Source organism: Embiotoca jacksoni, unplaced genomic scaffold (assembly GCF_022577435.1).
Source record: "Embiotoca jacksoni isolate LCO1_2020_lvr unplaced genomic scaffold, fEmbJac1.0.p SCAF_10, whole genome shotgun sequence".
NCBI classification, from domain to species: Eukaryota; Metazoa; Chordata; class Actinopteri; family Embiotocidae; genus Embiotoca; species Embiotoca jacksoni.
Genome location: NW_027185230.1, coordinates 10,506,626 through 10,533,569, shown reverse-complemented (window position 1 = coordinate 10,533,569; position 26,944 = coordinate 10,506,626). Strand labels below are relative to the sequence as shown.

The 26,944-nt window shown below is 41.4% G+C and overlaps 2 protein-coding genes across 3 annotated transcripts in view; both read right to left on the bottom strand.

Moving 5' to 3' along the window:
• ttc28 (tetratricopeptide repeat domain 28) overlaps positions 1 to 16,628 on the bottom strand; it is a 106,500-nt gene extending 89,872 nt beyond the window's left edge. For both annotated transcript variants that reach the window (XM_069165799.1, XM_069165803.1), the window contains exons 1-2: positions 16,341 to 16,628; positions 10,169 to 10,540 (exon numbers count right to left, since the gene is read on the bottom strand). In XM_069165799.1, coding sequence (XP_069021900.1) covers positions 10,169 to 10,540; positions 16,341 to 16,370 — 402 coding nt within the window. In that variant the 5' untranslated portion in view covers positions 16,371 to 16,628. The remainder of the gene's footprint in view (positions 1 to 10,168; positions 10,541 to 16,340) is intronic.
• A 192-nt stretch (positions 16,629 to 16,820) lies between these two features.
• pla2g3 (phospholipase A2 group III) lies at positions 16,821 to 25,136 on the bottom strand. Its single transcript, XM_069165789.1, has 7 exons — positions 24,532 to 25,136; positions 22,832 to 22,964; positions 22,605 to 22,739; positions 21,309 to 21,625; positions 21,098 to 21,227; positions 20,546 to 20,656; positions 16,821 to 19,372 (listed from the first exon to the last, which is right to left on the bottom strand). The coding sequence occupies exons 1-7, from the start codon at positions 25,040 to 25,042 to the stop codon at positions 19,090 to 19,092; spliced, it is 1,620 nt and encodes a 539-aa protein (XP_069021890.1). The 5' UTR covers positions 25,043 to 25,136; the 3' UTR covers positions 16,821 to 19,089.
• Positions 25,137 to 26,944: the final 1,808 nt, after the last annotated feature.

Sequence of the window (26,944 nt, the reverse complement as noted above, 5' to 3'; positions counted from 1 at the left end):
CCACACCTCCTCGGCTACTAATAGCTAATTTGATCTGTTCATGCCTTATGGCAAGGTTGTATTAAATTGTGCCTATTATGCTCTTTAACACACACACACACACACACACACCAACAGGTAACTTGGGCTCCTGTGTGATATTGGACTATATTACCAGCTCGGTGCCTGACAGCGTGTTACCGGAGCACGCTCCGGTCCTTCGGGACCACGTGTGAAGGTCGTATTTAGCCAGCTGACATAACACTCGGCTGCCTCCTCTGAATGTAACAGGCCGAGGTGCTGATAATACGCCGGAGACATTCACACCTTTACCACGAAAGGCAGCTACTCGCCAATTAACTGAAAATTACAGAGGGAACAAAACATCCGTGTGTTTTCATCACTCCAAGCTTGGAACTGTTATAAACTATTAGGTGTAGTATTTACTATCAGTTAGACTACAGATTATTTGTTTCTGTAAAATTGACTGTCAAAATAAAATTCTTAATGAATAATAAATGCAGTTATTAGATGAATACTAAATGCATGTAGGTAGTTCAATTTACACAAAGTGCATCAAATCATAATTTCATTCCAGATGAAAATTACGTAATTTTTTTTTGAACTGCAGAGTAACTGCAGCTCTGAATGAAATGATTATTTTAAAAGTAAAATATTTACCTACAAAATAAAAAATTGGAGTAGACATTAATCAAACAGACACGCCCTCCCAAAAAACACGTCTTTTTAATTTTTTTTATAAATGCCGAATTATTTTCAGATGGACCGCCAGAAAACTAATAAGAAGGAGCGACTTTAGCTAACAACACCGAAATAACTGGTGGAGACATTTTATTGACTTTGTATTTGATGAGATTAGTTGAATGGGAGTCTATGGAGCCGGAGGCTTTTTGGAGCTGAGCTCTAGTGGCACTCGGTGGTACTGCAGCTTAAGGCACTTCTGCATCGGCCTCATTTTTCAGACCCGGAAGCTACGAACACTTTTATATACAGTCTGCGGCTGTAACGTACGACACAACAGAAAAGTATCGTTCCATTAAATTGGATTTAAAGTGTTTCTTTGTGTAAATTGGCACAAAAACGTACATTAAACATGCAAGAGACAAATAAAAAATTAAATTACGCACACACACACAAATGAAATAATAATAAAGTATAGTATATTTCCCAGTAAATTATTTGTAATGAGTGAACATGTTTGAGAGCTGATCCCAGCGTGTAGAAGCTGCATATTTGATGACTTATTTTGTCCGGATAATTAGCCTGCAGCTATGCTGTATGAAAAAAAAAAAAAAAAAAGGCACATACAGCTTTTCAAGTTTCACTTAAACCCATGAATATATAATTTCTTCTCTGGGTTAAAGATAAGCAGGAACATACAAGGGAGAATTAACCCTATCTGATGGAGGAAGTGCTGAGCTCGGCAGTCATTAATCCTCGGATGCCTGAACACTGTGTCGTGTAAGACTTTGACGTTTTCCCATAAACGATGAATAATAAACAGGCCGGATTATCTTTTTTTTGTGGTTTTGTTATGATTGATACTCTTCATGGGAGCGAGCTCAGATAGACAGTTGGTGGCACATATGCCCGGTGGAGCTGGCGAGCCCTGCAGCCTGGCACCAAGTCATGGAGGGCCATGCCAAACAGATGAGCCCATAATTGTGTTTGGTTTAATGGTTAGGAGAGCTTGCACAAGGCTTCACACTCTGATTGACTGACAGAGAGGAGATTTCTTCTTGTTTTCTCTTTTTAAATGTTTTGGCTGCTGCTCGGCTCATGTGGTTTATCACGCTAGAAACGAAATCCTGAGAATGTGATTTCACCATTATCAAAAACAGCTAATTTTTTTGGATTAAACTGACACAGATAAGATGATGTATCGTCGTGTAATAAGTAGTGCAAAGTTGTGTTAAATGCTCAGCGATGGACGTTGCCACTTACCAAATCCTCCGAACCAAATTCACGTCCCCATTTGGATGAATTCTAACTATAGTGATCATCTGACTTTTCATTCAGTGCCAGCATCAGGTTACAGCATTACGTTGTTCAATAATTTGGTTTAGCTCGTGAAATTCTCATCAGACTCACCTGTATTTAGCTCAAAGAATTTAGCATATTTAAAGCCTGTTAGCATGACTGCAGACTTGTAGCCATTTAAATTTTGATCTGCATTCATGCTAATAATTTCTTTGCTGAACCATTTCCTAAAAATGTAGTTTAGACAACTTGCATCGTTCTAAATCATTCCAGCCAGTGACCACGTAATCAGTCTGCATGATTCATCCTGATGCATCGTTCCTCCAGAGTTATGAAGGGATAACTGGCCAATGTTTTTACACCATCATGAGGACATGAAGTGCCCAGCTGATGACTAACAGGAAAGACCAACTGAGCACATTTATGCTCCAGTGATTCTACTAATAAAAAAAGAGGCCGTGCGCCCAGCTGTAAACCCTGCTTGTATTTCACACACTGCCATCACATTCACTGAATGTGCCCTCTTTGAAGCTCAAACCGAACAACGCCCGCCTCACCGGAGTCTCAAAGATGTGATTGTTCATTAACCTCGACCTCAGCCTGGAAATAGCAACACACAACCTGTTATTAGTGAGTCATTCGCTCTGCTGTTTGTCTCTCCTCTCTCACTGTTTTTCTTTCTTTCACTCCGAGGCTGCTCAAATCCAAATGTTGAGAGGAAATCCCAAGATCTGTAGCGAGGACGACAAATCCGAAAGCAAAACAAAGTCTCAAAGAAAACATAGTTGAAGGATAATTTGGGTTTATCACCAGCCGGGTCGTTTTTTTTTTAGAGGGGAATGGAAATGTCAGTCGTCCTGCCACTTAAACAGCAATCAACACTGGACGGACTGGCAAGAAATTTGGTACGGACCTTAGACTGGATATGAAAGTAGGAAAAATGAGGTCGATGCAGAAGTGTCTTAAGCTGCAATACCACCGAGTGCCAGTAGAGGTTGGCTCCAAAAAACCTCTGGCTCCAAAGACTCCCAACGTTCTCATGAAATACAAAGTCAATAAAATATCTCCACCAGTTATCTCTGGAGGCTTCATAAAGTTCACAAACCAACAGGTGGCCTCACTGCTGGTTCCCGCTTGGTACAGACATTCATGGTCACCAGAGGATAAATAGTAACAACTGTGGTGATCTCCTGATTTTTTTTTATTTAGTGTCAACATCAGTAAATCAATACTACCTAAGCAGCAACAACGCGTGACTTCACCCGTTGGTTTGTGAACGTTATGAAGCCTCCAGTTCAGATTCTGTCCGTCACCATCTTGCTAGTTCGGAGCAGTATGGAGCAGGAAGTGACCATATTTGGACGAGCTGGGGAGGAGCGAGCGGTGGATCTGACTGATCTGTTTGGAAACCTGAAGATACTACGTCCCATCCACTGACAGCTGTAACCTAAATGCACCACAGGCCTGTCAATCAAACAGACACACCCCCCAAAAAAACACATCTTTTTTTAAGCTTATTCTCTAATTAATGACAGATTGTTTTCAGGTGGACCTCCAGAAAACTAATAAAGGAGTGACTTCAGCGAACACCAACTTTATTGACTTTCATGAGAGAAGAATGGGAGTCTATGGAGCCGGAGGCTTTTTGGAGCCGACCTCTAGTGGCACTCGGTGGTATTGCAGGTCAAGGCACTTCTGCATCGGCCTCGTTTTTCAAACCCGGATACCTATGAATACTTTTATATACAGTCTGTGATATTAACCCTTTAAAATCACTTCTGATACCCAGTCAGTGCTTATAGTAGGTTTTCTGTCAGCCGAGATCGACATCTTTATCCTGTGACAGCGCCACGTTCAAGTCCAACCGAGTCCCTCCTTCGTTATCTCCCGCTGCCGTTATCTTTCTCCCTCCTCTGCGGTTGCTCAGACAGCCGAAGCACCCGACTGCGCGCCAAAGAGCCGTACAGAGGGAGGATAAAGGACGGGGTAGAAATGAATCCAGCTGCTCGGGATGGTTGCTGAGACAGCAGGCTTTCGGTCGAGTCTGCAGCGTATGAACCGAACAATCCCCCCGATTAACAGCAGACAATTAGGCCCGCTGCTCTTCCAGGCAAAATCAAAACTCATTACACTCTGCAGCAAGCAGGCGAAGAAGTGTGTGAGGAAGCAGCAGGTTATTATTTGCCGCTGATGTGCACTTTTCTTTAATTTTTTTTTTTTTTTCCCCCCCACCCACCACCAAACATGTTATCACTTAAACATGGGGAAGCTGCGACGTCGCTTCATCTGGTAATCTGATAATGAGGAGAGATAAACTAGAACCAGGAAAGAAAAGGCAGTGTGATTATTTTTTTTTTAAACAAGAACAACGGGCGGTCGTTTACACTCCGACGAGGTGACAAGAGCCCCGGGTCGTCTGGATTAGTCTGGGCTGGATAACAGGCGACCGCGCTGCAGAGCCCCGTGTGATGTGGGTCACGAGAGCACCGCTGGACGGATCTAACAAAAGGAGAAGTTGCGCTGGAGCTCTGGGAAGTGGAGAGCGAGGCAGTTTCCCAACACGTCAGTGCTGCCCTCTAGTGGCTGCTGCCGATATCAGCGGTACATCTTTTTTCTTTTTCTTTTTTTTTTTTACTTTCTACATGGCAAACTATGTTTTAAATTCCTAATAATTTCCCGAGCACGAGTTTCCTAGAAAGAAGTCAAACTAATTAGAACTCAAAAAATGATTGATGAAATGTTCTATCGGTCGGTGCCTGGAGCTTTTTTTTTTTTCAAGGAAGTCAAGTGGTGCGTATTAAAGTTGAACTAAAATGTTCAAAAAGTCCAAAATTCACAGTTCTTTCCATGAATTTCTGGGAAAGTTTTGTAAATTTACAGACCAAATAATAAAGCAGTTACTTAAAAGATATAAAACATCTTCTGATCTTTCGATTATTCTCGTATTCACATGCATTTTTTTGGTCACGTATAAAGCAAAAAAAAAACTGATTACTGCTCTACATTTTCAGAGTTTTTTTAGGACAAGATTTAAAGGTGATGGTCATATGTGTGTACTACGTTAAATCAGATGTGTATTTCAGTGTGGAGTCGAAATGTGGACTTCCGGTCCACATACTTTTGAAGTATGACAATATGAGGAATATTTATGACGTAAACTACTACGTACGGAAGCTCATTTCTGTCACAAATTTTTTTGTATTTTTGGATCGTAAATATCTGACAGTATCAAATAAAGATAACAATGTTACTGATAATAATTGTAACATAATTTGATGATAAACATATTATTGAAAAGGTATTTTAGCACCATGTAACTTTGTTATGTTCGACTTCTTCCTGCTGTTAATTCATGTCATTTGTAGTCTAATTTTGAATAATAAGAATCTTGTGTTTTGCTTGTACACTAAAACAAATGGAAAAAAAAAAAAGATTACTTAATGAAAGAACCCCCAAAAAAATAAAGACTCAACGGTTTGCTGATTTCGTTGCGAGCTATTTTCTTTATCAATCAATCTGTTGAATGTTTTCTCGAACTGTTTTGTGTATGAAATGTCAGAAACAGAAAGTCAGAAAGTGAAAAATGGCGGTGACATCTTAAAATAATTTCCTAGAAATGCCCTCCTGTAAAAACATCCTCAAATATTCAGTCAGTAAAAGCTGGAAAACTGTGAGGACCAAGTGAGCAATCCTGTGCTCCATGGATCATAAAATTTGGAAAAAAAACAAAAACAATCTCTTAATCTTTACCAGCAGGCCAAATCAAAAGTCAAATTAAATATTGAATAAAGATGAGTCATAAAAACTGATGTTATTCAACTTTTTTCCAAAATTCTCAACTGCAAGTCGTCTAAATTTGATCCCACAAAAATTGAAGAAGAAACGCTGCATACATTGTAGTCGCCATAGTAACGGACAAACTCTTCAGTCAAAAAGCTCCAGTTGCATTTTTACAACAAATATTTCCTGGTACCGGTACAGGAACCTCTGGGCCGGAAATGTCTTGTTTTGTCTGACAGTCAAACCACCAAAGAGATTCAGTTTACCAGCACACAAATTAAAAATATAAGCAGCAAATCTTCAGCACCGAGAAGCTGAAACTCAATTACTTTTGTTTGAAAAGAGGCTCAAATCATCACTGAATTTCATGTTGAGTGACAGTTAATTAATGGATTGATTATTTCAGCTGTAGTTCTCTGCAAAATAACAACTTTAAGCAGACATTTGCACACATGTAGACGAGCTGTGACTGTGGAGGGTTCGGTGTCTCTGGATGAAAATGTTTTGTTTATAGAAATACTCCACAGAGTGAAATGTGCTGCTGGAGGCGCCTCACATGCTCTGCAGTCCGTCGTGGATTACCTCTCTGATCCAGACTGACACCATTTCAAATTTCAACACAAAACCCGGCAGGGAACAATACAAACACGGACCCGGGTCGAGTCACGGGACCTAAATCGGGTCCGACCAGGGAGGAACTTGAATCTTTTCCTCGGTTGTAATAACAAAAAAAAAAAACTCTGTCATGTGGAGTCAGTTCCTAAACGGGCGCGTTGTAGCTCGCGGGTCCTCCTGCTGCTTTCTCTGCACGTACGTGGGTAATATTTTTGCCGTGTGTGGTTTCAGAGGAGTTTCTTAATGACAGGGGAAGCCTGAGCGGTGCGAGGCTGCCTGCGTAAACAGGCGGAGCTGGCTGCCATCTGGTTGGCTCCCACTTCAGAGCCGAGGGCCCGTCCGACGGTGGCTGATCATCTGCACTGATTCCTGCTACAAACTCCCTGAAGAACAGCGTTTAGGAACAGCTAACACCCACAGGATTAAAGAAGCAGTTCAAATACATTACAAAAAAAAAAAAAAAAAAAAAATCATATTTACCACATTACTCTAAAAGAAGTTTTGGAGTCCTGAGGTTTTTTTGGGTTTAATTTGAGTTCCTTAAACGTTGACTATTTATTTTATTTCAGCATGAAAAAAAAATGGGAACACTTCACTTAAGGGTGAATGAATTATCAAAGATTCATGCATTAATATCTCATGTAATCATCAGGAAGTAACATGAGTTTAAAGTCTTTCATTTGTGAACTTGTGCATGAAGAACTCATTAATTAAAGCATTAAGTAAGGTGAGTACCTCATCAATTATTATGATTTATTAAGCATGACCATGATGAAGTCTGCAGGTTACTGTGAATAAGACACGGACATAACTCAGACTTCAGAATAATGAAAAAACATTTGTTCTCACATTAATTGTTTGAGCACCTTCAAGCCACAGTTTGCATATAAAAGTGTTCAGAGCTGGAGGTCCATCTGAAAATAATCCGTCATTAATTAGAAAATAAGCCTCAAAAAGAGGTGTTTTTGGGGGGCGTGTCTGTTTGATTGACAGACCTGTGGTGCAGGCAGGTTACAGCTATCGGTGGGCGGGACGTAGTATTGTCGAGTTTCCAATCAGATCGAGTCTCTGATCTTTGATTTTCACACTAACCTCCCTTCAATCCTTAAAAATGGCTCATAAACATTGTCACTTTCAACTTCGGTACGTTTCCATCAAACTTTGCTCAGACATCAGGAAGCAGAGCGTCTGCTGGGGACTTCTTTCAGTGGCGGATGAATCCACATTCGGTGCTTTTTGTATTTGGTGCAGCAGGACGGTCTGTGACAGAGACATGTGGCTCAGCGATATGTTTTTAAAGATCAGCGGAGCTCAACGACACAAAAGAATAAGATATACGAGGCCTTGAATACTTTTTAGTGGAATAAATTCAGTGATGTGTGCTTCGCTTGTGGACTCGCTGCCTTGAATTTCCCCTTTACAGTGAAATAAACTATCTAGAATTGTTGTTTTTGGTCTGTTCATGGAAATTTGTTGACAACCATGATCGAAAGCTCCGGAACAGCTGCTGAAATGACACTAATCTGTTTCCCAGCATCCTCCTCACATCTGCCACATCCTCCACTCTTCTGTCACATGACGGCCAAACGGACGTCTTTACTGTGAGCTCAGCAAACTGAATAAATAAATGCACCTGCTTCTGAGAGACGGCTCTCGCTGCTGTTTTACTGCTGTGATGTAACTTCATTTGAATCACAAAGAAACAAAAAGGCTTTCTCAAAGTCTTTGCACTGAATGAAGCCCCCCCCCCCCAAAAAAAAAAAAAAACCCAGATAAAGCCGCACAAAACGGCGAGAGAACAACATCAACATGCAAAGACGTTTTTTGTTGTTGTTATCCAGATAAGCTCGCAAACATTCGGCGACTTTTGACCACTTCCACTCGTCTGTTCCCACGACGGAGGCGCTCTGTGTGTGTGTGTGTGTGTGTGTGTGTGTGTGTGTGTGCGTGCGTGCGTGTGCGTGTGTGTGTTTGAGCCTGTTGTGCCAACAGAAAAGTCGACAGGGGCGGCAACGGGGCGAACTGTGGGAGGCGAACGGAGGAGAAGAAAAGAGGAGCGAGGCGAACGGCTGAAGGGCAGAAAGAAGGAGCTGAAGCAGAAGTAAACGTCTCTCACACACATGCAGAGACTCCATCTCTTTGGGACTTCATTAGCTGTGACCTCGCCCTTGACCCGTGGCGAGCGAGCGAGCGAGACCTCCGCCATGACATCGCTGCTGCCTTCGCCGCCGCCGCCGCCGTCGTACGCGCACCCACCCACCCACACCCACACACACACACACACACAGACAGACACACACACACACACACACAGGAATGCTGCTTCTGTTATTGTCTTTAAGTGGCTAAACTCTGGGCCAAGGCCTAACCCGGGTCTGAAAAACAAAATAACAGCCGTGCAGAGCTCTCTCACTCTCTCTCACACTCACACACACACACACACACACATACACACACACACACATATATACACACATACACACACATATACACACATATACACACCCAAACACCACTTCCGCTCATTCTCTCTCACAGAGGGAGGAAGTGGAGCCGAGCTGGCCCGGCCCCAGCTGTCCAGACAGAGGCTGCCTCCCTCTGAATGGGTTTTAAAAGACTCTCCATCCTTCACTGCTCACTCTGCCGTCAGATCTGAAGAGACACTTCAAGTTAAAGAAGTGCTGGAAAGCCGTTTACAGCCAGTGAATGTGCTGGAAATGTTAAACTGGAGCTGTCGTGTTTGTTTTAGGGCCGATGGAGTGAATTCAACACCTTGAACATCAAGCTGGCTAATTAATCTCATGAAAACAACTCAGTAAATAAGTCTTATCCTCCTGATTTGACCTGAAAAGTTGTCTTCTAAAGTTGAAATATGAAATTTGTATGCAAAAGACATGAAATTCAATACAAAACGCAGATTTAAAAAAAGTTCGGTGGAACCGATGAAGGAAAAAAAAGACTCGCCGTGTTCGTTAGCTGTTAGCGCCCAACTGATTCATTGCTTTTATCAGCCGATATCGTCTTGACAGAAAACACAGGCATCAAATCAGTTGAGGAATCTGCATCGCCTCACAGGATAGATCTCGATATCTTTTGTTGTTTGTCGCTCTCTAATGATGTTCAGTCGGAGAAACATCAACACATAAACAGCGTGTCTCCGTGTCCGACTCTCCGTCATCACCGTCCTACCGCCTCATTATGCTGAGTTATACGTTGTCCCGTTCAAACACTTGTCAAACAAAAACAGACGACACAGAACAAGCTTAAACATTTCGCACTTAAAAAAAAAAAAAAAAAAAAGCACAACATGCGGGCGGCAGCGTCTGAACAGAAAGCTTGTTTTCGACCGGCAACAAATCAAAACTGCGGCAGAAACAAGGCGACTGACAGAATCTGGGAAGGAAACGGACGGTTTGGTTCTTTTCTGGAGCAGCACAAGGACAATTAAAGTCCGTCACGCAACAACTAAAAAAAGTGATATTATATCCAGCAAAAAGCGGATCAAACGTTTAAATGCTAACCTGAGCATGAACTCCCGGTCAGAAAGAAGACGACAGCCTCCGGAGACGGGAAGACGGCGATTATGAGGGTTCGTAGATTGTGGTATAGATATACATAAATATACCGTTACTGTGATGACTGTGAGAGAAGAGCTCATCCATACAGCCATCCATCAAACATCCACTTCGAGGAAACAGAAACAGGAAATCTATCCCCCGCCCTCATCTCCGCCACACTCTCGTCTGGAGCGTGATTGAGCGGCGGCGGGGTCACCGAGGGTCGAACTTCTTACCTTCGGCCATTTGGGGTTGATGAGACGGGCCTTGATGGCGTCGTCAAGCGCGGTGCTGTACTGGCCCAGTCGGAGGTAGGCCGCGGAGCGGTTACTGTACAGGATGCAGTTCTGGGGGTCGGCGGTCAGGGCCTCGCCGTAGAGGCGCACGGCCAGCGCGAACTCCCCCTGCTGGCAGGCCTGGTTACTGCGACGCACGCGCTCCAGGAACTCGGCTTTGCTCAGGGCGACGGGGCCGCAGACGGACAGTCGGTCGGACCTTCTCACCGCCTGAAGGGCTGAAGGGATCACGGGTGGGGGGGAAGAGGAGGAGGAGGAGGAGGAGGGAGGGTTTGTGGTCCTGCTGGTGGAGCGAGAACCAAACAGAGAGAACTGGGGAGCAGAAGGGGGACAGACAGGGAGGAGGACGGGGAGAGAAGGTGGGACAGAGGTTAAAGGTCATGGACCTGGAGGTGAAACGTTTGTTCAGTCAGTCGACTGACACAAACTTAATCTACAACTTCACTAATGAGCCAAAACCAAACAGGAAGCAGCAGTGAGATCACCCGTTGGTTTGTGAACGTTATTTAGCCTCCAGTTTAGAGAGCCGGGCGAGCTGTTTCTCCCCGTTTCCAGTCTTTGTGCTAAGCTAAGCCAACAGGTAGTGAACAAGTATCAACCAGCACCCGTTGGTTTGTGAACGGCCGTTATGAAGGCTCCAGTCCACGTGCTGGTTCGGAGCGGTTTGGAGCAGGAAGTGACCATATTTGGATGAGCTGGGGGAGGAGCCAGCGGTGGATCTGACTGATCTGATTGGAAACCTGACGATGCTACGTCCCGCCCACCGATAACTGTAACCTGACAGCACCACAGGCCTGTCAATCAAACAGACACTCCCCCCCAAAAAAACCCCATCTTTTTGAAGCTTATTTTCTAATTAATGACAGATTATTTTCAGATGGACCTACAGAAAACTAATAAGAAGGAGCGACATTAGCTAACAACACCGGGATAACTGGCGGAGACATTTAATTGACTTTATATTTGATGAGAGAAGTTGAATGGGCGTCTATGGAGCTGGGGGCTTTTTAGAGCGACCTCTAGTGGCACCCGGTGGTATTGAAGCTTAAGGCACTTCTGCATCGGCATAATTTTTCAGACCTGGAAGCTACGAACACTTTTATATACAGTCTGTGATTAACAGGATGAAATCTACCGATGCTAGTGATCCCCTGATTTTTCGTTTTGCGCCATCTTTCGACATTTGGAGTGAGTTGTTTTTACGATGATTGGCCTTGAAATTTGATTCAGACATTCGTGTTCCCCTGAGGATGAACTATAATAGGTTTCTTGATCCCTTGACTTAATTATGGCATCATCTTTAGATCCAAATTTGTATTCGTCCAATATTTTGATTTATGATTGACCAGGTGTATTTTAAGATGGTGAAAGCATTACAATTGGTAACTGATTTTATAAATGAATAAACTGAACTCTACCACTTCTTCTCAGAGACAAAGGCCCAGACAACAAAGCTTCATGAGAGTGGACCACAAACTATACTGAGCCTTAATTATCCCATATTTTGAGCTGTGTTACTGAAAAGGCCAGATTGACTAAATGAAAGAGGCTTTTTGCCCAGTGGTGGAGAAAATACTGGAGAAATGAAAGCTTCAAAAATAAAACAATGTGCTTTTGGCCGCTGTTACGTAAAAAAAACACAAAAACAACTCATTGCAAGCTGAATTCTTCCCCGAACAACACCAAACTGCTGCAGCCTCATTTGCATGTTATGATATCGCAGTTACTGGCAAATGGGACACCAAACTGCTGCGTGCACTTTTTCTTTTCTGCTCAGCGGTAACGGCTCGAATTCCTCGGAGAGCCAGAGAGAGAGAAAGTCAGACTGAGACGACTTCGGCTGTCAGATGAGGCTTCTGTTCTTCTCATTCGTCTCTGAAACTTCGTGTAAAAATGCGCACACAGAGGTTCGCTCTCTGTAGCTTTAACGTCAAACTCTCTCTCTGATCTGGTGTTTCCAAATTTGTCCTTTCACCAGAGCTTACACCAAAGCCTTCATTACCTCCCTCTATTCCCCCGCACACACGCACAAACACACACTGTATTGTTTGGATACACACTTAAAGTATGCAGACTGGAGGGATTCCTGTGCATCACCCAACGGTTTTGATTGAGAGGCAAGAAAAGGGATACGAGTTTTCTGGTAGTTCACTGATGATTCACTTCAAATAAGAAGCAAGAAAACTTTAGAGGAGAAAAAAAAAAAAAAGTTTCTCACGTCCACGCTAACGTTTGAAGTTTATATTAGAGCAGAAAAATATTCTTTTGTACATTTTGTATGTGGTATTTTAGGTTTTGGAGGAAAATTAAATAACAAAACTACGTTCCAAACTCTTCACATACAGAGAATCTCTCTGCAATCCTTTGTACAACACTAATGGGTTTAGCTAACGATCAATTTAGCCCAGCTTTAAATTCAAAGTCTACATTTCTTTGAATCACTTATCTCGCATTTATAGTTTATACAGTCCAAACACAACTTCAGGATTTATCTACAGAATAGCGTGCGGGACAAATTGAGAAGTTTCAGCGCACAGAAAATATTTTTTCGTTTTTGTTTTCCGCAGTAAAGAGGGACATTTGGCATCAGGCCTCTCCGCTTTAACTCACGTAATTTACTCTGAAGAATAACATTAAGTTACTCTCATTTTTAATTAAGTATAACGCTTACAGATGTCTGATAGATTTTCAATTATATCATCTGCATGTTTACCTTAAGCTAAAAGCTATTCTATTAAAAGAAACTAAAAACTTTTCACAATAACTCCTACCAAATTATTCGAAAATTACAGACTCCTTTTTAATTCCCACTATTAAAATAGAAATACTGTTTCCAGACTTTTTCCACACTTCAAATTTTAAAAAAAAATGGTGCAGAACCATGTTTTATTCACATATTTATTTTGCTTGAAAGTAATGTTTACATCTATAACAGTCTGCCCATATTTCAGCTCCTCTCTCTGGTATGTCGTCATTTTCTTGCCTCGTCCATGTTGTTATGAAACCCTCGTCCAAGATATGTCAAATATGAAATAATGCAGAGCTTGTTTAACATGTTAGCAGGGCAGTGTTTGCTGAGATAAACACAGGAGGCCACATATCATATGTGCTGAACGAAAAGGTAAATCTATAAGCCTCTTACTGCTGAACCGGAATACAGTTATTAGAGCAGGAAGAGAAAATGACTGGACTTTAGCAATAACACAGTTTAAATTCCTGAGTGGGATTTACAGTGTGTTGTGTCGGACTCATTTTTAAGTGGTTTAAATTGCACTTTAAGTCTATTGATATGACATGTTTAAAGTTCTCTAAATTCATCTCCTCTGTCCTCCGGGAAGCTTTTTCCATAAAAATCTGCATTATTTATGAACACCTATCAGAACTGTCTGGAGGTGTGGCCCCACACAACTTAATTACAGCCTGAGGTGTATCTGCTACACTGCATCAGCCCCATAATGTCAGATATGTGCTGCACTGGTCTTTGTACACATCACCAGCAATCCTCCCAGTCAAACTGAGTGTCACATGCATTAGACAATTCGAAGGTGATTGTGTGTCTGTTGTTATGAGGCTGATGCAGTGCAACACATGAATATATATATATATATATATATATATATATATATATATATATATATATATATATATATATATATATATATATATATATATATATATATATATATATATAATTAAAATTTGTTCAGGTCCAAAAGAAAAGAAAATATATTTATATATATATATATATATAAAACATCTGCGCTAACTGTAACGAGCCTGAGTGGAGTCATTGCAGTTTTCATTTCAATGTTATGTAATTTCATTCATCATTTTCACAAAAATAAAAAAAATTCTGTGGTATAAAAATGTTCATATTATAAGGTCAAATAGGTATAAATGTCAAAAAGTCAGCTTCTGTTGCTGGTTACTGTGTTTTGACTTTGCATTGTACGTGCAGCAGCTTCATCAGGATGTAATTTGTTGCGTCACCTGCTCCCTTTGTTGCCCACGCATACTGTTGACAAGTTGACAGTAGCACCTAGTCACTCAAGCGGGATATTCACTCTGACAGTTTATCATAAGCGTCGCTTCTTTCTGGCTCGAGCAGTGAAGCAGGCACTCATAAACACAAAAACAAAAAATTAGTTTTAAGTGTCGGAAACAGGAGTTTGCACGGTAAAGAGTTCACGTTGGAGGAACAACACTGAAAACCGAACAGGAACACAACATGAATATCCTGTCCTCGTCCCGCCAGGATTATACACAAACACACACTTCCCCCTCGGTCCTGTCGTACTACTCACAGCCCCCTTTTTCAGCCCGGGTCACAGGGAGTACATTCCTGGAGAACAACACGGAGACGGACACAAACTGGGGGGGGGGGGGGGGGGGGGGGGGGGAGTACCGGACGGAGAGGAAATTGTGTCCCTGAACGTGGCCCTTTCATCTTTTAATTTCTATGAAGTCATATTGTAGGTGAGGCATCGAGGCAACACGCTGTATGTGAGCCAAAGACATGACATTAGCTGCAGGGAAATCCTTTTTAAAGCACCATCATCATACTTGTGCAATATTACAGCTTTTCCAATAAGATTATTTCATGGTTTTATTGGTATATATAATATGTATAAAATATCTTTGGGTTTTGAACTATACAGATGGTTGAATTAAATAATATTTTTTTAAACAACACCTAGTTCAGGAGAATTTTGACGCAAAGTATATTTGTCCCTGTTTTCTGACATTTTATAGGAAGAAAATGAGGATTAATATCTGTTTTTGATGAGGATCTTTGAATGGTTTCCAAATTATCTTTACTTTAAAGGTTTTTCTGACCATGAAACATCCTCTATGGGACATTTTGCAGCTAAAACATGAACTTGTCAGTGCTCTCTGGTGGACAAACTATGTGATGGTGATGATTAAAAGCTGCAGCCAATGATTTTCATTTAATCTACGGATTATTTTCTCTATTAATCATGTAATATTGTTGTCAATAAAATGTCAAACAATTAGGAAGGCTGGCCAGATAGTTCAAAACACAAAAATGTTGTGTAATTTGAAAGCAGAAATGTTTGAGAAGTAACTTAAAACACAAAAGTATCTTAAATTTCTGTCATTTCACTTAACAATTTATCAGATAAAAGTTTGAGCTTTCCTCCACAAATTTCTCTTTGCCATTTCTGTCCTAACTTTTCTTTACCTACAGTACAATGTACACTGATGATTTATCACACTAACGCTGAAGAAAATCTCGTCATCCTGTAAATGAGTTCTGAAAACATTTTGTTTTGCCTACCGAAGTTCAAAATGCGTTTTTGCTTTTGTATCTGATTGGCTTTAGTATTGACTTTTCTGGGTTTTGATGCTTTTTTTTTTCTCAGGAACTAACTCCCCAAAACCTTTGGTCACATCCAACTTTTCTCAGTTAAATCAATAATAAAAAAAAACATTGTCTGTTTCGAAAACAAATTAGGTCTCATATAATCATATTTTACACTGTGCTGATTCAATTTTAGCCTTTTTTTTTTTTTTTTTAACCTTATAGTATATTTTTCTCCTTTTAAATCACCTTTATGCCTTTTGTCATCTGTTTGTGTTCCTTTAACATCTTCTCCTGGTTGTTTTATTTGTTTAATGAAGCTGTGGATGTGATTTCTGGGGCTCTTTGTCTTTAATTAATAACATGAACTGATATTAAATGCTGCTTGTCCTTCTTGTCGTGCTTCCCTGAGCGTTAAATTTTGCATTATATATATTGTACTTCCACTCCTTAGCACCCACCGCTGTAAATGAGGAGTTTTGATAGTTTTTAAAGTAGTTTTAAGTGGTAAAAGTTGCTGCACAGACCGACCAGCATGCATCCTCCTCCGCAGCCTCTCACGAGCCTGACAGAAATCAGATGGAGCTGCGCGTGAACTCGTGCCAGAAGTTTCAAAATAAATCCTGCAGGAAGGTTGCAGCTCATCACGGGAAGTGTGCAAGCCTGTTTGTCTGTCAGCTGTCACATAAACGAGCTTTCCTTCCTGCACATCCTCGCGTCTTTCTTTTTTTTTTTTTTTTCTTAAATGTGAAAACCACTTAATACAACTTTTGTTTCCACCGGCCTTACCTTCTCTTTCCTGTTTCTGTGCTTTTCCATCTCTGCTAAATCCGGCGACTGCGGCTCCAAACTTTCATCCCACCGCAGCAGCAGCAGCAGCGAGTCGCGGCCGGAAAACGCTCCAAAACGAGCCCACAGGTCCTCCGTCGGTGATCCGGCGATAGTAGTAATCAATGAAGCTGAACGGGGGAGACTTGCGCGCTACGTGTTGTCCACCCTCCGAGGCTTTTCTCGGTGAAAGTTAATCCAGACTGAGTGCGCCATGTTCCCACCGCCGATCTTCTCCCCATTGCTGTTTTTTTTTTTGGTTTTTTTTTTTTTTTTTTTTTGCTCCGGTGAGAGGCGGGGATCCGGTCGGCTCCACGGCTGCAGCCTTCCGCGAGGGTTCAATTACTCTTCGTGACATCAGAGAGGCGTTGAGTTACCGGACAGATATCCGTTACGCCGGGTCCTCCGCCGCGCCGTTAGGGAGGAGATTAAAAGACATCCTTCCTTGTGGAGCGGATGCTCACGTTTTAACTTTATTAAGTTACTAAAAAGCACTCAAACAAACACCAGCATTAAAGGTACATCCCCAGTTTGTGCCTTCCAGCGGTTTGTTTAAAAACACTTCTGGAGGGATTTCCAGGATTAGAAACCATCTGGATGAAAACAGTATCTACAAAGAAAAATACACATTTAAACCCTTTCATCTGATTATGTTTTAAATCATATTAGCAGCTGGCTGATGTTTTAGGTTAATTCATAGGCTAAACAATCTTTGTTATCATTCAGCAGACTGAATTTTTTTTTTTTTTTTTTTTTTCATTTCACAAATGGTGAAAAGAGTCTTTCAGGATGTCAAACATCATCAATTCAATAACTTTTACAGAAAACAGACCTGAAATTTATCCAGATTTTATGCTAACACACGAGTGGCACAAACTGACGCTAACAAGTGTTTTTAAAACTATAAGACTTACATTTAAAATATAGGTAAACATTTTGGGAAACATATTCACTTTTTTAGATGGAAAGATTAATACCAACTTATGCCTGTTCTCTGGAAATAGTATATGACAGTCAAGTGATACTTAGCTTATCTTATTTTAGAGACTGGAAACAGCTGGCCTAGTTCTTTTCAAAACCATCTACAAGTAGCTCTAAAGTTCATAGATTGACATATTTCTCGTTTAATACATACAAAAATCCACAATGACAAATGGCCTGCAACAGGGGTTATTTTTACATATCGGTAACACATTAAACGAACGACATGAGTGTTTGTTTTGTAGCTGGAGCTAAACTTTATGAGACTTTAAGACGACGTAATCGGGTCATTGGATTTCATTTGTTGTTTAATTCTTCCACAAAAAAAAAAACGCAGTATAAAAACAACAATTTGTGGGTTTTTTTTCAACGGGGTTCACTGGCAACCTCAACGTAAGACTCCAGGAGGTCACTGCACCCGGCCAAAATGCTAAGCTACACTAACTGCTGCTGGCTGTATCATTTGTACCCAACAAAAATGAGGTTGGTATTGAGCCTCTCTTCCAGCTGTCGGCTTGAAAACCTTTTCTTAAATCTCAAACTGCTATTTTTTTTAAAATTTAATCAGCCGTATAAGTACTTTTATTTACATATTTACACGTTCTTTCCTTTTCAACTGCTACGCTGACAACACGATTCGCATCTGGTGTGCAACTCATACAAAACAGTACAAATACATTAAAGTGAAATGTGCTTAAAACTTAATGGCAGTTCAATTTTTAGTGAATAAATATTTAGGTCACGAGATAAATTTCCCCAAGTTATTTAAAACTAAATAATTTTTCCACATGAACACAAATATATCGACTCAATATTATGAGACCTTAAAAAACTGTGTTTTGAAGTAAGACCTCAGTGCTGCCGTCCTACAGGGGAATAAAAGCTAAGTTTTACATCCTGGTTATTGATCATCTCACCAAAAAGAACCACCAATAGGAAAAACATCAAACTGGATCTGTCATCGCAGGAAAAGCACAAGTGTAACTAATCACTTCAACGACGGCTCGGTTGTATCGAGTTTCCCCGGCGGTCGTTACACTGAGACCAGCATGCATAATCACTGCGCTCTTAAACTGGCACACCTGAATAAAACACAGTCATTCAGGTTATTCGCTGCATCTTTGTTTTGTTTCCTGCGATGAAAAGTTTTGTCAAACCGAAGGAAAAGTTTTCTCTCCTCTTAAATAAATTTGGAAGGTTGTTCCGTCGACAAACAGTTCGGTTTAAACTAAACGATAAAATACACACAGAATAGTACAACATTGAACCGGGACCAAAGTGTTTAATATTAGATAAATAAATGAGACATTAAAGAAGAAATATTAGTGAAATATAATGCGTATATTGTTTTTTTTTTTTATTGTATTATCATAAATGTTATTTTATCCTTAATTTTACTGTAACTGCTTTTATTGCTGGTAAACTTTAAAAAAAAAACTTTCCAAAGGATACAAATTAAGTGGAAATAAGTGTTAATTGGTGAAATGCATATTGGTGAATGTTGTATGTTGTTGAGTCACAGGTTAATTAAATCAAATTAAGTTGTTCTGTTGAGTGATTCAGACAAAATCAACAGCTGATCACTGACATGAAATAAACCTGTCATCAACAGAAACACATTTGAACATTTCTTTGAATATATGTTGGATTATTTCAGGACTTTAATGACGTATATTTTGTCTATTTAAGTGGTCATTTATTTCCCAGTGTCTTATTTGTCCGTGTAATATTAAACACTTTGACTCCCTGTAGTATTCACACTCAGACGAGCTCCACTGGCCGCTGAGGGGTTTCGTTTCCTGGAGTTGTCCGTGTGTTGGCGTCGGCTCATCCGGAGACACAGTCTGTGGAGCCTCACAGCTCGGTCTTTCCTCTTGGCTCTCATCGAGTTCGGCCTCCTGACCTTCAGTTTGACGGCCTGTAGATGGCGCCACTCCTCCACGTCTGCGCCGCCGCTGCTGCGGTGGTCCAGCTGAGGAAGCTCTGCTCTCACCACGACCGCCGTGCAGCTGCTGAAAGAGACAGAAAGAGAAAGTTTGAGATGCTGCAATTTAAAAAGAACACATTTAGGCTCATTTTAATGCATTTTCAGTTTAAAAAATAAAATAAAAAACGAACACATTTTTAGAGACTGGGGGCTTTTCAGATTAATATTTTACATGCAAAACAAATGCACCAGTATGTATATCTATTTGTGATTTGTTTACATTATATACTGTGCAAGTATATATCTATGATCTGCTCTGCATCTTTTAGTTGGTGTCGAACAATGCAGCACAATCGTTCACTGTTTTGCACGTCTCATTTTATCAGATTGTGTCTATATAGTAGTTAATAATGAAGTCCTGAATAATAATATTTTTTAATAACTGAATAACTTTAATAACTTTTTACTGTATTATTGTTTTGCATGTTTATAAATGACCTCCATAACTTTGTAATGTCGACATTTTATTCTTTTTTTAGGGAGATTTTGAGATGTCCAGGATCTACAGATGAAAAATAGCGTCCTATTTGATTAAGAATCTGAGGGCACTATGCCCCGCCCACCTATACCAGAAACCTGACTGCACCACAGACCTGTCAATCAAACACATCTTTTTGAGACTTATTTTCTAATTAATGACAGATTATTTTCAGATGGACCTCCAGAAAACTAATAAGAAGGAGTGACTTTAGCTAAAAACACAGAGATAACAGGTTTCAATTATTTCAATGACTTTGTATTTCATGAGATTAGTTGAATGGGAGTCTATGGAGCCCGAAGCTTTTTGGAGCCAACCTCAAGTGGCACTCGGTGGTATTGCAGTTTCAGGCCTCATTTTTCAGACCTGGAAGTTACATCCACTTTTATATACATTCAGTGATGGAGCATCATATCAGGATCCCTCAGATTTATCTGTGACCCTTTGGAGGGGCCCAAACCATAGGTTGGCAAGCACATTGGACTAAACAATCTGCGTCACTTTTGAAGCATCAACAATCTAATAAAATAATGTCACATATCGTAAACTGTCTTACTTAAATACATCTCTGATATTTCTTCTATTTTATATTTGGTAGATTTACTCGAGGAAAGGATCTGACTGCTTCCTCCTCCTCTTCTGTACAGACGGATCATGACATATAATCATATAAATCCAGGGCATGTGAATATACATGCGTGTCTGTATTTGTGTACTTACGTGCTGCCTGCTGTGCAGTCCTGCGGCAGGAAGCAGGACGGAGCCACGTGTCCCAGCAGAAGAGCCTGCACTTCGCTCACTCGTCTCTGTTTAGCTAAAGTCTGGAATAATCTGCAAGACAAACACAGTGAGATGTCGGAGTCACACACACACACACACACACACACACACACACACACACACACACACACACACACACAGAGACAGACAAAAGTAGATCAGATAGGGAGGTTCTGTGCGCAAACATGAGATTATGATAATGTCCAAGGACATAAAATTATCCCTGACAGGGACCCTACTCGTTATGCAAGAGTGTGACTCTGTGTGTGCTTGTGGCCTAGTTATGTGTTATGAAACATCTCACCATCTCACTTCCACCGAAACCAAAAGGTGAGTGCACCGTTATCGCAGCGTCAGACCGGGCTGGAAGGATTTGCTCCGAGGGTAAAATAAATAAATTCATGGTGACACATCGTCACATCATTAAAATAAAAAAAACCTCCCTGCTGGGATTGTTCAGCGGATAAATAAATAAATAAAGTGTCGACCGACCTGGCGGTGCAGTTGCAGTGGTACAGCATGCTCGGCTCGGGGTTGGTGATGCCGTACTTCTCCTGCAGGGGGAGGATCTTGTTCCTGCACTTATCCAGATCCTTGAAGATCCCACAGGACATCTGCAGCTCTGAGGAGGAAGGGAAGGCATCAGAGGAAATGTTGCAGGAAAAATAAATATAGATACAGAGGTTGGTTCAGGATGAAATACCCGTGACATCCTGGTCATTCACGGTTCGATTCGTGGTCGGTAGAGTGTTCTCCAGGTCGTCGTCCCTCTTGGTCGCCGATCCTGGGGTGCGTGTGCCTGTGGAGGCCCTGACGTCGGGGACAGACCCGATGGAGGCGGTGGGGGAACCTGTCGAAGGCGTGGGGACGCTGGACGTGGTCGCAGCGATGGAGAAGAGCTGCGGATCTGCAGGTGATGTGGAGTTGGTGATGTTCACGTCGCCTCCTTCTGGCATGGTGGACTCGAACAGCGTGGGGGGATGGACATCAGCGTACAGAGCCAATTTAGTCTCCTTACACCTGTGAGTCAAAGCAGAGGGGGAAATAATTTAACGTTCTGTTATCTGTCAGTCAAAATGAACTTATAACGATACGCTGTATATAAAAGTGTTTATAGCTTCCAGGTCTGAAAAATGAGGCCGATGCAGAAGTGCCTTAAGCTGCCATACCACCGGGTGCCACTAGAGGTTGGCTCCAAAAAGCCTCCGGCTCCATAAACTCCCATTCCAGTTCTCTCATCAAATACAAAGTCAATAAAATGTCTCCACCAGTTATCTTGGTGTTGTTAGCTAAAGTCACTCCTTCTTATTAGTTTTCTGGAGGTCCATCTGAAAATAATCCGTTTTTAATTCGAAAATAAGCCTCAAAAAGACGTGTTTTTGGGGGGCGTGTCTGTTTGATTGACAGGCCTGTGGTGCAGTCAGGTTACAGCTGTCAGTGGGCGGGACGTAGTATCGTCAGGTTTCCAATCAGATCAGTCAGATCCACCGCTGGCTCCTCCCCCAGCTCATCCAAATATGGTCACTTCCTGCTCCAAACCGCTCCGAACTAGCACGTGGACTGGGGCCTTTATAACGGCCGTTCACAAACCAACGGGTGACGTCACTGCTGGTTGATACTTGTTCACTACCTGTTGGCTTAGCTTCGCACAAAGACTGGAAACGGGGAGAAACAGCTCGCCCGGCTGTGTCCAAAGGTAACAAAACTCACCGACTTTGTGTCAGCTTTATATACGAACGCACAATTGAGTGAGGAGATTGCGTTTGTTGTTGTTGAGTATCCGCAAACTCACTTGTATTCAGGGACCACAAATTCCTGCACAAAGTTTTATAGCAATCCGTCCGACAGTTTGCCGACTTGTATGACGCGTGGTCGAACAAAAAACAGACACAAAAAAACAACAACGTGGTCGATCTACAATGGAGCAAAATCTACCGGGAGCAAAATCAAACGGACTAAAAGCCAAATATCCATCCACCAAAGATGAAACTTTACTTACATCCCAAACCAGTTCCTCTGCATACACTGGAGTTGGTGGGAGAACGTGAAGCAGTGCATCTTCAGCAGGTTGAAGAAGGTGTATCCCACCACGTTAGATATGCTGTCGTTGGCCTCCTTCAGGCAGCTGTGAAACCTTGGACACGCAGAACATCACGTTATAAAACCGGCCGAGTAAAAACACGCAGAACCAATCGAGACGACGGAGACGGGCCGGCAGTCGGTTACTTGTTGTCGCAGTCGCAGTGGGACATGGTGAAGATGTTTCTGTTGAAGACGCCGAACTCGGAGTGGAAGGACAGGATGGTGTGTTTGCACTGGTCGTGTTCCCGGCAGCAGCTGTCCGTGTCGGAGAAAACCCCTGAAACAGACGCAGACGTGACATTGCAAAGATTATCTCCGCAGCTACGAGTAGAGCTTTACTCCAAGGCCAGGTTTTTTTTTAAATCGTAAGAAGTTTGTTCTGGTATAAATTCAGGATTATTTCAACGGTCCAGCTGGTGGGAGTCCCAGAACACCCTGGAGGGATTATATATCTCGTCTGGCCCGGGATCGCCTCGGGATCCTCAAAGATGAGCTTAAAAATGCTGCTGAGGAACTAACTTTGCTCGACTGATGGATTTTAGTTTACGCAGTCGTTAAAGTAATAAATAACACGTTTAAAAAGGGTAACTTGAATATAAAACAACGTGTCTAATATGCCCAATTTAAATATTATTTGATTAAAAAAAATGTTGCACTCTTTTATGTAAGGGCTCATTGTAATGTTAAATGGGTCACATGACCAGAGTTAACATCAGATCACGAGATTCTGTAACAACATAAGGAAGACGGACATAAGGTCTCTGAGCTATTTTTATTCTGAAGAGATGCACGCAGGTAAATTGTTTGTTTATCTATATTTATGTAAAATGTTGTTGATGTGTGTTTACACAGACGTTCTAACACATTTTCAGTAACCTGGGCTGCCTTACGCTAACGTGCACGCGCCTGATTAGCTCATGAAAACTTGCTTAAAGGACTCTAAACGGGCTCAGAGATATTTCGATATTTTATTTTTGTAGTTTTTATTTTGTCTCCCGTTGAAAGAGAGAATAAAATCCCGAAAAGACATCTGTGTGATGCGTGGACATTATTTTGTTGGACCAGTGTAGCTACAGGAAGTGACGCTCGGGTGTAACCGCCGACACACCTGCATCTGTTCACTGGTAGCTATTTTAGTTTGAAGGATTGCAGCCACAACAACTCAGCGTGGTTTCTTTTCCTGAACTGGAGCACGAACTCTTCAAAATGAGCTCAAAGAATTAAAACTAAAACTGATTCTGAAGTAAAAAAAAATTTCCCCACAGCGTTTTGTAGAAGCGTATGTGCTAAAGCTACCCATTTGATTTAGTCTCAAAAGTTCAACTTTAATCTTGAATTTCATTGTCGACAATTTGACTTCTTATATTTCCACTTAATTCTCAAAATGCAAAAGAAAACAACATTCCCACCTCTAATTTTTTTTTTTCTTTACTGTGGCCCTAATACTCTTTCATACGTTTGACCACTAGAGGTGCTACAGAGAAAGGTGTTTTTCGAAGTGAAAAACGAACGTGGCACAAGTAAACATGGAGGTAAACAAAAACAAAAATCATCTCTGCAAATTTGTTTGACCTCAACGATGTTAACGTGAAGTTTGTTTTTATCAGAAAACATCACAGAAATCTACTTGGCTGTTAAGTTGCATTATGGGAAATGTAGGCCCCACTGTTTTTGAAAGTTGGCCCATGCTAGGACAAAAAAAAAAAAACACACATCCGCTTCTGCTGCACGTATATTTTTTTTTTGGTGTGTTTTCACATAATACAAAACATAATAATCTGTCTTTTGAATGTCGCCCCTCTCAGCTCATTAACTTCCAGTAAAGTCAGGAGCCATCAACTCACCCAAATCTGCAAACGAAGGCGCTTTGTTCCCGGAGCCGCACCACAGAGTCCCAGGTACGATGAATCCGCGCTTTACGCGCTGATGTATCCTGACCTTTGACCTTGCATCGTGACCTTCACCACCGAAGCTCTCGTTCAGCTCGGCGACCTGCGGAGCGGCCAGAGAGACGCACTTGTCCTCGTCCTCCGACACGTAGTCCAGGTCCAAATGTTCACCCGGGCGATCGGAGAACTCTCGCGTGCGCTCCCGGCACAGAGACAAGTAGTCCTGGATCGCTGCAGCGTCGTCGCTCCACGCGCAGCTGAGCAACGCGCGCTGCGCGGACCGGGCGCTGTGGTAGAGCCTCGCGGATGGAGAGGTCTGCCGGAGGAAGGTGGAGTGAACCACCCCGTCAGGTGACACCTCAGTCCAGGTGCAGAGGATCGAGGCTCCGGCTGGGGTCCACGCCAGGAGGGACGAAGTCAACATGAGAGGAAGAAGAAGAGGAGAAAGAGGAGCGATGCGTGTCATGGTGGCGCGTGAATAGAAGAAGCTGCTTCACTTTAAACCTAAAACAAATGACTGCTTCACTCGCTGAGGACTTAATGACAGATGGACAGACTCCAAGCGGGTTTTAATGAGAAGAGGGGGAGGAGGAGGAGGAGGAAAAGGACCTCAGGTCCAGTTGGATCTAAAATAAAACAATGTCCAAATCAGCCACGTGACCTGTCAGAGCAGCCAAACATCTCTCGCTCCCTCTCTCTCTCTCTCTCTCTCTCTCTCTCGCTCCCTCGCTCTGTGTCTGTGTCCCACATTACTGACAGCCACCAGGACATATTGACAACACACTCACAAACACACACACACACACACACACACACACACACACACACACACACACACACACACAGGATTATCAATCTGCAACTATGACTAATATATTGATGAGTGATAGCCTCACACCCCAAGGTTAAAACTGATCAATTTACACAGCGAACTGACAGATGAAGTCTCTTGATTTTCTTTTGTTTTATGAATTTGATTCTCACTTTCTTCGACATAAAATGAAATAAGAAAAAAGAAAAGAGAAATAACAACACTTGGAGTGATTTAAAGGAGCAGTGTGAAGGGTTAACTGGCCTCTAGTGGTGATGCTGCAGACTGCACCCAGCCGAAAACACCCCTCACCTTATCACCTCACCGATCAAGCATGCAGGAGAATGCTATGGTGGCCACAAAACAAAATCCGTCTCTGGAGAGTTAGTGTTTGGTTTGTCCCGTCTGGGCTCCTGCAGAAACATGGCGGCTGTCACAAGAGGACCCGCTCCCTGTGTAGATAAAGGCTCAATGGAAGGATGTAAAAACACAACGATTCTTAGTTTCAGGTGGTTTTACACGAATGAAAACAGAATTATGAATATTATATTTAATTTCTTCTGCCAGATCATCCTGAATCCTACTTTTAACCACTGTTGTTTAAATCTTTCTTTTTTTTTTTTAACTTCAAATGAAGCATTGTATTTGGGACCCCCTAATCAAATGTAGGCAGATTTGCCTGGCAAAATCCATCACACAACAATAACACCGTTGTCTGTTGTCTGTTTTTCTTGGTTGTTTAAATATAAAAAAACAAAATACTTTGCACTATTGTTTAGTTAGTTTTAATTAAATTATTCTATTCTATTTTATTCAATTTTATTGTATATACTGTGCATTTTTATATTTAATATTTTTTACTGTTATTTTATTTCTGTCCTGTATCTATAAATGCTGCTGTAGCGAGAAAATTTGCCCTTGGGGATTAATAAAGTAACTATCTATCTATCTATCTGTCTATCTATCTATCTATCTATCTATCTATCTTTCTATCTATCTATCTATCTATCTATCTATCTATCTATCTATCTATCTATCTATCTAAAAGTTTTTTTTGTTTTTTTTTTTACTTCTGTGGTCATTTGCTCTGTCTTTGTTGTCATGTTGCTGCCTTTTTGTAGCCATTTTGTGGTGTTTTTTGCATCTTGACACATTTGTTTCATGCATTTGTATTCATTTTGTGTCTATTGATTGTCATATTGGATCTTTCTATAGACATTTTATGTATCACAGTAGTCGTTCAACATCTATTTGTAACCACTTGATGTCTCTTTTTGAAGTCATTTTGTCACTTTACATATTTTTGAAACATTTTGGTCTCTATTTTGTGTCTTTTTGTAGTCTTTTTGTTTCTATTTGTCTCATTTCAAAGTCATTCTGTGTCTGTTGTCATTTTACATCATTGTTTTGTCTTTGTATTTATTGTGGCTGTTTTTTTTTTCTTTGTACAGTATCACTGTGCTGACAGTGGAGTCAGTAAATTATATATTTTTAATATGTATCTGTGCCAGATACATTTTGGAGTCAAACCTGTACTGATTTCTCCTTTTTAAGGTG

What these genes read in the sequence shown, in the direction of transcription:
- pla2g3 (XM_069165789.1), bottom strand. Translation starts at nt 25,042, where the DNA reads ATGACACGCATCGCTCCTCTTTCTCCTCTTCTTCTTCCTCTCATGTTG. An exon ending in GCCTTCGTTTGCAGATTTGG is followed by an intron (nt 22,965 to 24,531) that starts GTGAGTTGATGG and finishes CGTCTGTTTCAG; the next exon opens with GGGTTTTCTCCGACACGGAC. An exon ending in CAGAGGAACTGGTTTGGGAT is followed by an intron (nt 21,626 to 22,604) that starts GTAAGTAAAGTT and finishes TTTGACTCACAG; the next exon opens with GTGTAAGGAGACTAAATTGG.